The 13,726-nt window shown below is 43.6% G+C and overlaps 1 protein-coding gene across 6 annotated transcripts in view; it reads left to right on the top strand.

Moving 5' to 3' along the window:
- ZCCHC2 (zinc finger CCHC-type containing 2) overlaps positions 1–13,726 on the top strand; it is a 67,473-nt gene that overhangs the window by 2,057 nt on the left and 51,690 nt on the right. For all 6 annotated transcript variants that reach the window (XR_009346147.1, XR_009346146.1, XR_009346145.1 and 3 more), the window contains exon 2: positions 13,555–13,666. Coding sequence is in view for 1 of the 6 variants with exons in the window: in XM_059140833.1 (XP_058996816.1) it covers positions 13,555–13,666 (112 nt within the window). In the remaining 5 variants the exon portion in view is untranslated. The remainder of the gene's footprint in view (positions 1–13,554; positions 13,667–13,726) is intronic.

Below are 13,726 nucleotides of genomic sequence, written 5' to 3'. Positions count from 1 at the left end.
AATGGAGGAAAGGAGAGCAGGTTTCAGTTAGAATAAAAAATTAGGTACAATAGGTTTATTTTCGTGGTTTACAGTCATTTGAAAGGTAGTAATTTGGTTGTCATACTTTTCAACTTAGGTGATCTCCAGGAGTGATGTATTGGAAAGGGGGATTTTTTTTCTGCTTCCTTTCTTGAAAGTTAATTCAACTTATGTATTGCTGTCATTCAATACTCTAGAACTAAAACTGGGCATTGTATTTCTCTAACGGCCTTGTGGGCTCAGTACTATTGAATCCAGGAATTTGGGGGCTGGAAGGGATTTAGGGATAATCTAGGCTGAGATCCTCCTTTTAAAAACGAGGCTTCTGTGAAGTGACTCACATTTTAGGGCATATTGTATCAGACTCTAGTGTAGTAATGCTAGTATCCAGTATTTTGGTGAGCTTCAAATTTTGTCTTCTATTGTCTATTTACTACTAATTTGCAGCTGTGTATACTGTTGGTAAAAGCCCTTTCCCACTCTTAGCCTAGTCACTGAAATAATTGCAGAAAAGTCCTATAAGCCACTTATATTTGGAGAAGAGAGCCTGAAATCAGGAGGAATACTTGTATCTTTTTTTTTTTTAATTATATAGTGTAAAGGTGATCTTAGATTGTAGGTATATGAAAATGTCATAGTGGAACAGTTTTATTCCATTCATATCATTTCAACGATAACCGATTTCTGATTTTAACTGCTAGGAGTCTTTTTTTTTTTTTTTTTTCCTCCATTAAATTTTGCTTGTAATGAGAGGGTCGGAAGGCGACTAGAGAAAGAGAAATATGCGTGTACACTATAGTAATGAGATTTTCATCAGGACTGCAGTGTGTGGCCTTTTCTGGCTACCGGCGAGTGCTGGGCAAAGTGAGGTTGGGCATCCTGCCATTAATTTCAGCACATCGTTACTTCTCAGGCAGTGCCCTGTGCTGGGGCCATCCGTTGAAGTAGGAGAATAAATCATACGGGATACGCGTACTACAGGTGACGCTGAAGGCTATTTTTAGATACTGGTGGCGTGATGAACTTTTTCCTCGGGTAGCTTAGGTTACCGTAACAAGTCATTCACGTCTCATTAAATGGTTCTGACCCCGCACTTTCTGCTTGTTAGCCTGGACTCTGAGGTCCTCAGCTGTGGCTAGTTCTGGCCTTGAAGACATTTCCGCCGCTCTTGTTGCTCCCAAGCTGTCATTCCAAAGGCAGCTGATGGGGGTGGAAGGATTTGCATCTCGATTCGCCGCAGCCCAGACCGCTGATGCTCGGCCTTGCGCCGCTGGGACACTCCCGGTGGGGCAGGGCCCACCTCCGAGTCTGCAGGGAGGTGCCCGAGTCTGGCACGTCCCTAGCGGGGACGCGCGGTGGCGCGTCGGAGGTCCCCCCCCTTCCCCCGGTCACGCGCCGCCGCGGACAGGCCGACGCGTTTGGGGACCCGTCCCTCGGGGCTCCTCCCCTCCCCCTCCCAGCAAGATGGCGGCTGCCGCCGTCCACGTGACTGGCGCGCCGGTTCCGCCCCTGGGAGGGCGGGCTGGGGCGGGGCCGCACCTCCCCGGGGCTCCCTTCCGTCTCTGCGGGCGATAGGCCCCTGCGCCGGGCAGAGCTGAGAACCACGTGGATGGTGCGCTCTGAGAATGGCAGGGGGGAGCTCGTGGGGCAGACTTTTATTGCCCCGGAAGTAACCTTCTAGACACGTGTGTGTAACTTTCGGCTGGGAATCATTCTGTTTTTCACCACTTTCGTCCATACTAGACGCATAAAGTGAAACTGATTTATTTTTCCATTAGAATAAAAGCCCCTATTAGAGTTTCTGGCTTTCAAGACTCGTATTCAATACTTAATATGGAGCAGCTTCTCTTTTGAAGTTTTCTGTGAAAAACTAGTAACGTTTCTCTCTCTCTCTCTGACAAATAAATAAGTAAATCTTAAAAAAAAAAAGCAACTTGTGTTTTAACACGAATTTTATGTTAATTATATGCTTTCAAGTTGACCAGTCCCAGCAGCTGTTTAGTGACCTACCATGTTTACCATAATAACTGATAGTTGAGGGGACAAGTCCACAAGCTTACTGCTAGAATATACAAATTGGGTCATTTTCGAAAACTAAAGGAAGATTCAAGTAGATTTTTACATTGAAAAGTAATATTCTCGAGCTTTTTAAAAAATGTGATTTGGAAAATGTTACATTAGATTACAACTTAAATATTGCTTTTAGGATACTTGTGCATAAAGTTCATCTTCTTTAACTCCTGTGGACTGCCAGTCACTTATATAAAATTCAGCATGCAGTATACGTTAGCAGTGTCCTGGGAAATGTGTGTGATTGATGTAGTTTGTTGTGTTGATAAAGTTACAGATTGCCTCTATAGCCTAGCTGAAAAAAAATTGGTTTTAAAAGGGGTCCCTTATTAGGAACCCAAACTGTAAATGGCCTGTTAGCAATAGTGACAAAAAACTGCATAAGTTTTTTTTTTTTTTTTTTTTTTAAGATTTAATTTGTTTGACAGAGATCACAAGTAGGTGGAGAAGCAGGCAGAGAGAGAGGAGGAAGCAGGCTCCCTGCTGAGTAGAGAGCCCTATGCGGGCTCCATCCCAGGATCCTGGGATCATGACTTGAGCCAAAGGCAGAGGCTTTAACCCACTGAGCCACCCAGGAGCCCCACGCATAAGCATTTTAAAAGATGTAGTTTTGTTGGTGTTTCATTGAAAAGAGAAGAGCCAAGCTTCCTATCTTTGCATGCTTAAAAGACTCTCCTAACTGCTCCTGAAAATGGATGTTCTAATTTTGGGGACTTAACCCTCCATTAGCAACACAAAGGCTGAAAAAAAAAAGCATAAAATGCATAGACTATCATAGTAGCCGGTTAGTAGTTAATATTGTTTGTGTGGTGGTGTTTCTCTGGAGATTGTGTTTTCAGTATCCTTCCTCAAAACATAGTTGCTTGGCAAATACCTTGAATAAAACAGAAACTGAAAACTTCAGATAGTATTTAGTGTGGTAGATAGTATTTAGTGTTGTTTGAATTCACAAAACATACCTGAACTCAGAAAAATTAAGTGGTCCTGTGTCTTCCAAAAATCAATGAAGAGAACTCAAAAAATTGTTACTTTCTTATAGCTTAGGTTAATTAATACGGTACTTGACAGAGTAAGTATCGCAAGTCATTCTGATAGGACAGAAAATGCACTGGTAGTGTTGGGGCCTGGAAAAAAAAAAAAGAGTGTTAACACAAATGCTCCTACTGTAAGAGAACTTGAATGTGTATGTGGCAACACTAATCCTAGTGCAAGTATGACTGAAAACGAGAGGGGAGATGTCAGTGGTCAGGATTCCTGCCATCAGGCACTAAAAAGATGTTTTCTAAAAGTGATTTTTCAAGAAGAATGACTAAACTCCCAGATGAGAAATACCTTTATTTAATTGTTGGCCACCACTGGGAGATTTTAAACTGAATAGCAGCACTGGAGCCGTAGGCGTGGAGAAGGCTTTCCTCCCTCCTACGGTGGGGGGATAATAACAGTGCTTATGTGAGATTGTTAGGATCAAATGAATGAGTACTTGTAGAGTAATGTCTGGCACGTGATCTTCGCTAAATGTTAGCAATTATAAGTAAAAGTTTAGTCTTGTTTGGAAGGTGCTGGTAAGAGGAATGGGAATAGCATCTCACAAATTACCAGTGGGAGACAGAACCAGCCGTATCTTTTTTTATTTTTTTTAAGACTTTCTTTATTTGACAGAGGTCACAAGTAGGCAGAGAAGCAGGCCGAGAGAGAGAGAGAGAGAGAGAGAGAGAGAGAGAAAGCAGGCTCCCTGCTGAGCAGAGAGCCCGATGTAGGGCACGACCCTGGGATCATGACCTGAGCTGAAGGCAGAGGTTTTAACCCACTGAGCCACCCAGGCGCTCTCCAGCTGTATCTTTTGTGGGAAATTTTAGATTGGTTTGGCTGCAGTAAAATATAAGAGCAGTTCAGTTAATAAAGGCCGTTTTCCTGGAAGAGGCTTTTAGAATATGAGAGTTAGTGATTATTTTAGTAGCAAATGGGAGCTACTGGTATCCTTCTCCAAGTACTTCTGTTTTTCTGTACAGAGATTTTACTCAGGCAAGAACTCAAGGAAAGCTTGACCCACAATAGGAGAGGGTGGTTGAAAGGGAGAGGAGGAAACTGCTTTCCCGCACGTTAACTAGTATGATACATATTTATACACACACACACATACACACCTTTTGTACACTTTTGTACCGTTTGTACTACCTTTTATTTTTTTGTGTGTGGGAGAGAGGACAGGAAGTATGCTGCAGAGGTGACCAGAGGCCTTGAGTGATTGCCTGTTTAGCAGTAGACTCGGCTTCCATTCCTGCTCTGCCATTCCCTCTGTGACAGTAGCCAGGCTATTTAAGTTCCTGAGCCTCAATCTTATCTGTGAAATGGCATTAATAACTTTCTTTTGAGGTTGTGGTAATTGAATTAATGAGATAGCATGTAAAATAACATACTGTCTTGAGTACAAATCTTCTGTTGAGAATGATGCGCAGTGCACTTTTCTTTTCCACTAAGATGGAGCCTTCTGCATTATTTTATCAGTTGTATTCAGGAATGGGCTTTCGTTTTTTTCTTCCCATTTACATAGTATTCTCCGTATTGTTCTCTATTACCATTCCTCTAAATTGATTGGCATTCAGGAAGGATGGGTAATTGTAAAGGTAGTGTTTGAGGCATTTATTTGAGGCAGTTATTTTTAACTTTTTAAAATTTATCTATTTGAGAAAGCATGGGGGGAAGCAGAGGGAGAGGGAGGGAATCTCTCGCATATTCTGTGCTGAGCTCCGAATCCAAGTCCAGGCTCAATCCCATGACCCTGAGATCATGATCTGAGTTGAGATTATGACCTGAACCCAAATCAGTTATTGGACCGTTAGCCAGCCAGGCACCCCTGAGGCATTTATTTTTAATATTTACATTGTAAAGATCTGGTATGCCACAGATAAAAGAAAACCAAAGGAAGCATTTCTCTGGGTTACAAATTATTAAAATATGTATTTTCTCCATAGTGAGTTCAGGGATAGAAATGGAGAACATACATATTCTGATTTGGGATAATCATTAACTCCCATGCAGCCATAATCTACTTTAAATCTTTATCCAGTTTTCTCATTTAGTCAGGAAACTATCCTATAATTTAAAGCTGTTTTGCCTTTTTGTTAGATTACATAATTTTTAGTTACTTCAAAGCACAGCCTGCAATCCATGCATAATAAAGGAACATTTTATGCTTTTTAAAATAGAAGCTACTAAATTGACTATTTTTAAACTTATTATTTTTTTCTTTTCTTGAGAAATATTAAGCTAAAGTTTAAAAAAAATTTTTTTTATTAAAGACAGAGGCAGAAATGACATGCGCTAGCCTCGAAGCCAAACGAGCTTATTTATTGACTTTTTCATCACTGAGGACTGTGGAGCAGCACTCCCCTTCCTCACAGAGAAGGCTTTGTGGCAGAGCCTGCTTCTCGCCGCCTGTGTAAACAGCCACTCCAGAAGGGAAGTGCCTCGTTGCGTGTTGCTGTTACACGTGGCAAGACTCCTGGGCCCTTGGTAGGACATTTCCCTCCTGTCCTTCCTGTGCCACAGGGAACCTTTGGCCTTTAATTCCTTTCTCAGTGTCTTGGCTCGTTCAAAATGTCTCATGCTTCTTCAAGAATTAACTTACTTGAGGTCACATACAGGTTTTAAACAGGTCGCTTTGGCAAGTTGTTTTGTCTTTACAAGTTCCCGGCTGCTCAGTCAGAAATCGGATAGCATCCGTGTTCCTTGCCTGTAACTGCCGGGAAGGTGACCCCGGTCGCATGTATGAAAATGCCAGTAAACAAGCGTAAGAGGTACATACCCGTGGATCTGTCCAGTGTCCGAAGAGGGACTAGCACAGTCGGGTTGCAGTGGATGAACAGAAATGCCAGAGTAGGAAGGGCTGGTAGGGGTTGGGTCACAGAGGGCCTTGACAGACAGGAAAGGAGTGGGTTGCCAACAGGTTGCAGTGAAATTGAAAATCTGTGTGGGTGTACTGGTCGTGTGTCTTTCTGCCACATCCACTGTCCCTTTATGTGTGATGTGTAGGAAAGGCATGAATCATTGATTTAGGAAAAAAAAACCCCAAACTCTTCCAGGCTAATCCAATTCTCTCCGTGGTACCATTAAACTCCTAGTCACTCTGATTGGTTTGATAACCTTAACCCTCTCGTCCCCTCGTCCTGGCTGTGCCGTTTTCTTCCTGGACTTGATTCAGCACGGATTCTGCTGTTTTCAGCCTTTCCACCTCTTCCCTGTTGGATACCACTGCCAGATATGTCTTCCTAAAGCAGTGTTGAATCGCATCACATACTTTGCATTGACTGAGGGAACCTGGCCTCTAGTAAGTCTTGGTCTTAAAAGCTCTGTCTCCCACTGTGTTCACACATCCATCCCATCTTCCATTCAGAGTGCCCGCGTGATGTCTGCTGGAATTGTCCCTGTGGCTATCTTCTCATAAGATTCTTTGCTGCCTCTGAAGGCCAGCAGTGTGTGTATTCTCTGCTGTAATTTTGGTACTTCTCTGACTTTTTTCCTGTTTTTTTTTTTTTTTTTAAACTTTACTTTGAAATAGTCTTAACTTATAAAATTGACCTTCCTCCTAAATTTTAAGTTCCACAAAGACTTAGGCTTCATGTTTCTTTTTTTTTCTTTTTTCTTTTTTGTCAACAATGCGTATATCCTAAAAGCTCACTCAAAATTTCTTATGCTTAGGCTTTTTTGATATGGCTCTGAAAAATACCAGTATGATAAATTGCTTTAAGACAAAGTACATCAGGAAGTGATTTTTTTGCTTTGTATGAATTATGCTTCTCGGCTACTTTATAACAGTCTTTGCAGCTCTGTAGTACAGGCACAACTGTTCTGGAAATAATAAAGGGAGTTACTGCTTTAGGTAAAAGCGTGGAGCAGTATAGATTTGAACTGAATCTTCAATAGGTGAATGGTCAGTAATTGTATTTATTAGTTATTATTCCAAAATCAGGCCATTTATAGTCCAAGTTAAGCTTTTTGTGTGTGGGGCATGCATAAGTTGGGCAGACCTGTGGATGGTGCTTTGATAGGATGAAGAACTCCTAAATCGTAGGCCAACCTCTTCCTTAAGTAGTTGTTTGTAGTTGCCTGGTGTTGATCTCCAATCTGTGATTCTTTTGAGGAGTGGAGGAGTCAGATGCCCAGCTGACCCAGTATCCTGCTTAGGATCAGAAAGTTAAAAACTGCTCCCTGAAGTGAGCCATCAGCAGACTAAGAATGGGGGATTTTTACGTTCTTGTTAGGAATATCTAAGGAAACCTAACTTTCCCCCAGCATGTTATTTTTCATGAAGGGAGGGTGTCACATGACTGTGATTTGGTGGTGGTCCTAGAAGCCACCACGAACAGCGTCGTGTGTGTTTGGAGCTACTTGAGAGAGAGGCCATCAAGCTTAGGGGAGGTTACCTGATGAAGAGAGCGGTCTTGGGTGGGCTTGTTTGGGGATAGTGCCAGTTCTAACAGGTGGCATTAAATGCAAGTCCTCATACAGCGTTTCTCTGCACTGTCCTGTTTACCAACCTATCCGTTAGTCACTGTCAAAGATCCATTTTAAACACAGTAAGCTTGCATGTCTGCATGGCTCCAGGAATGTTTCCCCGCTGGCGCCGAAGGCTGGGGCTCTGCTGCCGGAGCTGGAGGGCCCGCAGTGCCGCGGGCGGTCAGACTTCTGAGCCCCGGTCTCGCTTCCTTCCAGGACCCTTTGAGCCTCCTCCCTCATCTCCTCTGGATTGGCCAGAGAAGGCAAGGGCAGCTGGCAGGTGTAATTCGCTGGAGCTGCTGCATTGTGAACGGGGTGTGTTCTGTTCACCTCCCCTGAAACATCTGGTAAAGTGGGATTTAAAGGTTTGGGGGGTCCTAGCCCAGGGGATGTTGCTGTTCCTGGTTTAGCCTCCTAGTTTGAGGGAACAAGAGGAGATCTCTTCCCTTCTGTAGTAGGGAAGCAGAAGCTTGGTTGGTAAATGCAGATGCTGGGTCTGAGGGTGGTGGAGGGATCCCAGCTTCGGTTTAGGACGGGAGGCTGTCCCCCTCCCCCAGCCCTGCCTTCCATACTTTCGCAGTTTGTGGTCTAAGTTTATAGTCCTCCCCCATCCACCTGTGAGCCGCAGGCGCCTACTAGAGACTGTGCTGTTGGCACTGAAAGCAGAACCATGACGGGAGTTTTGCAAGGAAAACCTCAAGGCCAGCGACATTTTTCTGGGATGGAAGCTGCGGTCCTCCTGCTCCGCTGTAGGCTTCCCTGTCAGCATTCTTGCTAACTGTAGATCCTCCTGGTTCAGCTCGCTGGACAAGACAGTCACGTCAACAATTTGAATGGTTTTAAAATTCGTAATACATTCCCGGGGCTCTCCAGAATCCGCAGAAAGTTCTGCTTCCCTCCCCTCTCGTTCCACCCGCCCAGCTGCCATCCGGTCGCGCTCTGCACAGGTCACCACTTCGTGTCACATCGAGGAGACCTTGCAGAGCTGCAGTCGCAGTGGCCACGGCGGGTCTGGGGGCTCCAGTGGCAGAGAGGACACATGGGTACGACGAACTTCGGGCCTCCCCCTCCATTCAGTGGCTAGGGTGCATTGACCCCTGCTTTATGGTCCGTTCTGCCACATTCGTCTACACCTTCTAGCCAGAAGAAACCAGAAGTTACAAGCGAGGTGAGCCCCGATCCCAGCAGAAACTCGCATGGTGCTGTCCCCCAGCCCCTGAGCTGTGGCGCGGCAGGTGCTGGCAGCGGGGCTCTCCCGCGCTGCTTACCGCTCCTGCCGCTTCCCGCACAGCAGTTGCCCCTCCTCAGTTGCTGAAAGGTGACGCCAGGTGTTACCGTGGGTTGAGTAGAAATGAGGCAAATGCCTGGCCCTTCTCAGCAGCCTCTTGGAGAGGCGGCAAGGAACTCTTCCCTTCTCCCTGGCGCCTTTCCTCTTCTTCCACGGAATTGGACATCTCAGGACATGTTTCTTGTAACTAATCGTTTTCTCACATTCAAAGTAAGGCTTTCTATGAATCCTTCTTAAATAATAACATGCTTTAGTTGGGACCTGGTGATGGAGAGAAGAGAATTTAAAATCTATGACTATGTAGGGGCGCCTGGGTGGCTCAATGGGTTGAGCTTCTGCCCTCGGCTCAGGTCATGGTCTCAGGGTCCTGGGATCGAGCCCCGTCTCAGGCTCTCTGCTCAGCAGGGAGCCTGCTTCCCCCTCTCCCTGCCTCTCTGCCTGCTTGTGGTCTCTCTCTGTCAAATAAATAAAATCTTAAAACAAACAAACCTATAGCTGTGTAACAAGTTATACCCAGACTTGGTCTGGGCTTAACCCAGACCCATTTTATTATTATCTCCCAGAGTTCCATGGGCCAGGGGTGTAGACGGGCGATGAAGAGTGAGGGAGGCTTGTCTTGGTTGCGGGGTGTCTGGAGATGGTGGCTGGGACCTAGAGCTTCCCCCCACCCTCGCCAGTGCGGCCTCCTCAGGGCAAGTGCACTATGTAGGGGGTGGCTGGGGTGGGGGGACGGTGCTCAGGCCCCAGGGCTTCTGGGGACTTGCCCCCGGCAGTCCCGAATGTTCCTTCCCTCACAGTCTGTGGGTCAGGCATGTCTGGGAAAGCCAGCTGAGACCCACCGGCTGGGGGGTTAGATCCACCTTTCAGTGGGAGGGCCATCAAAGTATTTTTAGCTCTATTTAATTTACCACAGAAACTTAATAAGATTTTGTGGTTAGATACTAATCATCATCAAGTCTCACTTGATGAGTGTAAAAAAAAACTTCTGAAGAATTTAGTCCATTAAAAAAAAAAGCTATAAAATTCTGAATTTCTTTATTTTTTAATAGAGAATGCCCTGGTGTTTTTAAATTTAGTCTGCATCAAAGGACAAGAGGAAGCATGCAGAACACTGTTAGATGAGCTAAAATAAACTCCATCTACAGCTTGACCTTTGTTAAAATAAAAGGAGATCACTGTGACCTTTATTCTCCATGATATGTTAGAAGACTCTTGTTTTGTTTTGTTTTTAAGATTTTATTTATTTGACAGAGAGATCACCAGTAGGCAGAGAGGCAGGCAGAGAGAGAGGAAGGGAAGCAGGCTCCCCGCTGAGCAGAGAGCCCAATGCGGGGCTCGGGGCTTGATCCCAGGACCCTGAGACCATGACCTGAGCGGAAGGCAGAGGCTTAACCCACTGAGCCACCCAGGCGCCCAAGAAGAGTCTCTTTTGGACTGTCCAGGCAACTGACTATTTTAGGCTTTCCTCACACTGGTGAAATCTCAAGTCTGTAATTGTGTCGGATATACATTATAAAAGTTAAATTGGAGTAACCTCTGGAATGAATGAACTGTCCAGCCTGCCGTGTTACCTGACGTAGATTTGTGCTAACCAGGAGCTCTTAAGGCTCACCTTAGCACAGAAAACGCTTTCCTCAGATGACTTACAGAAAGGGAGAGGGAGAGCACACACATTCTCATGTTTTTTTTGTGTGTTCCTGTGCATATATTTTATAGGCTTAGATTTTTAAATTTCATTTTTTAATCCAAGCAGAGAAAGATTCGCTACTTTTCCCTTGTTCCTGACTCTTTAATCTAACTAGTCTTTGTAAAATGCCAGTTTTGGCATGTCTTCTATAGTGCGTTTTCCTGGAATCTGAACTTAATAGAGAAAGGGAGTGTAACGTCTCTCTGGAAGATTCCATAAACCAGTGCTTCTCAACTTTTATGACACCCTTCCCCCTACTGAGAGTAAAGGAAGCATATTTGACATGTGGAAAGGGGAGACAGCAGAACAGAGAGCCATTCGCTGTTGGGACTCCTAAACTTGATTCTGACCTCTGAAACTCACTCACAAAGGCGTTAGATTAAATTTTTACTAAAGTGATAAAATTGCGAATTTTATACATAGTTTCTGAACTTGGTTTAAATAATTTTATAGCATTGAAGCATGCTGAGATGTAGGGTGGAAGAAAACTTAAGTAGTAGGTTTTTTCATGGGAAAGACTCTCGAACTTCATTTTTCTCCCTAGATTATTAAATAGGAGACCGTTTCCTGGCTGTTAAAAAGTATAACTTCAGACTTTAAAAATTTGATTTTGACTGTGAAGTGGACTACTTTCTCATGGTTGCTTCAGTGTAATATTTGTGGAGGCAGCATAATAAAATTATTTTTAAAAATTTTTATTTTTTGTTATAAAATGTATAACATAAAATGTGCCATTTTCACACCTTTTTGAGTGTATAGTACAGTAGCATTCAGTACATTCGCATTCTTGTGCAACCATCGCCATCATCCATTTCCAGGGCTTTTCTTTTATCCCAGACTGACCCTCTACATCCATGAAGCAAATTCTCCTCTGCGCCCCAGCCCCGCACCGGTCGCCACCGTTCCGCTTCCTGTCGGTGACAGGGACCGTTCTGGGTACCTCATGGGAGTGGGATAATACTTTGTGCTTTTGTGCCAGGCTTATGTCACTTAGCACCATGTCCTCGGGACTCATCTACATTGTAATATGTATTCGAGTTTTATTCCTTCTGTAGGCTGAATCCCACTCAGTTGTGTACACAAGCCACATCCCGTTTATCTGTTCGCCCAGTGGTAGACATTTGAGTTTCTACCTTTTGGCTGTTGGGAGTGATGCCGCCATGAAAAAATGCCTTGTTCACGTCCCTTGCTTTTCTCCACCTGGGAGCAGCATCGCAGGACCACGTGGTAACTCAGTGTCTCAGGGACTGCTGCTCTGCCTCCGCCGGGGCTGCTCTATTTTCCCTTCCTCCGGGGCGGGGGTGCACGAAGGTTCCAGTTCCTCCACATCCTCACCAGTCATCGTCGTGTTCTGTGTTTTTTGGAGAACAGCCATCTTAATGGGTGCGAAGCGGTATCTCAGTGTGATTTTGATTTGCGTTTCCCTGATGAAAACTATCTGGTTTGTTTGTTGTTTGTTTTGGCGGATTTTGCATTTCTATTTGAAGGTGTTATTTTTAATTTATGAATCACAAATGAGCAGTGTAGAAAAATATTCTATAAAAAAATGGTTGACTTACTCAACTAAACTTCCAGTGAACACAAGTATTTGAGAGGAGTACAGTGCTTACTTACATTGATTTTTTTGAAGTTTTTACAGCAGTGTTAGGCCAGTGATGTTTTATGACTTTGTCATTGATTATATGATCTAGATTAGGAAACAGATAAGTTTGTTGTTGCTAGAAGGATTCTTGCGGTCTACCTTTTTAAAATCATTAATACTGAAAATTGTTGAATGCCATCATGCAAAATGATTTGGAAGTTGGATGTTGATGAAGAGAGCTGTGCTGTCCTTCTTATTAAGTGGTTCTGTGTAGACAAATGCTTATTTCCTTGGGTTTCTACAGGAAGACAGGCTATATATAAGGCTGAAGCTTAGCTCCCAGGAGTGTCTAATAGGATGCTTTCTTCCCAGAAATAGAGCTGTCAACGTGCAGCTCATACCTGCTGTCAGGCCAGCATGCGTGAACAAAATATTTTTAAGATGGCAGAACAAAATATTTTAAATGAGGATTCTAGGGAAGTGATGCGTCTCGTGTTTGCTTCATTTCTAAATTGGCACAATTTTTAAAAATTAGTGTATATTATTGCACGTTTGTCAAATAGTAATTGTCTGTTAAAACTGGGGTGGTTTGTTCTGAGTAGTATTTTGAGATTCTGAATGTGAAGGTGTAAGGTGTACATTGTGATAAAGAGTTGTAAGGTTGTTTTATTTTTTTGGCTTAATCAGTGTGTTGTAGGAACAATATATGCACTGCTTTGGTTCTGGAGAGCCGTGGGTGAGATAAGCAGGCCCTTCCTGACTCCAGGCAGCAGTTCTCTCAGAAGTAAAACTTCCTCCAGCTCACTGAGGATAGTGATTGGCTGAGCAAACTCAGATTTAGGGCCCAGTCGCTGTTAGGTGGCTACTGTGACTAATGGTAAACCCACTGGCCATACTCATTCTTGTTCGAAAAGATTTGGCAGATACTGATGATAACATTTTGTAAAACTTTTTCCTACCAAAGCATCTTTTAGACCATCACTAAAATCAAGTAGTGAATAGAAATTGCGAAATTAATGTAAAAAAGAAAATTCTCATGTATATGGGGTGTTACCATAAAGGATATCCTCCTTTATCTGTGTTCCTTTGATTCTGGTTCACTTTGGTTTGAATTGACATTACTGGGAAGTCCCAAGTCATAATGTGCAGTATGTCCCAAGAACATTGGGACAGGAAATAATGGATGGAATATTACTATGAAATGAAGATATATATTGATTCTTTTTCCTTACTGATGAATGCCAGTTTGTACCTTTCTACCCGTAACATATAATCAGCTATTTGAGCTCTAAAGTTGCTGTTAAAATCATTGCTGTTACAAGTATAAGACTTGAATATCGTTTATTTCTGTGGAGTTGACTCTTCTTAGACTGTGCAGTAGACTAACGTGTGCCCCTCTTTCTCACCTAGAACGATTCTGCTCATGGTGATTACACGCCAAGTAATGAGGCCAGTTTACTAGAACAAGCCCCAATACCTCACGATGGACTTCCTGTGGCACCTCATAGAACCCAGCGAGAAGGTATGCTTGTTTTTTTGTTTTTGTTTTTTTAAGGATTTTATTTATTTATTTGACAGACAC

This window comes from Mustela lutreola, chromosome 11 (genome assembly GCF_030435805.1).
Source record: "Mustela lutreola isolate mMusLut2 chromosome 11, mMusLut2.pri, whole genome shotgun sequence".
Classification (NCBI taxonomy): Eukaryota; Metazoa; Chordata; class Mammalia; order Carnivora; family Mustelidae; genus Mustela; species Mustela lutreola.
This window is presented reverse-complemented; position numbering and strand designations above follow the sequence as displayed.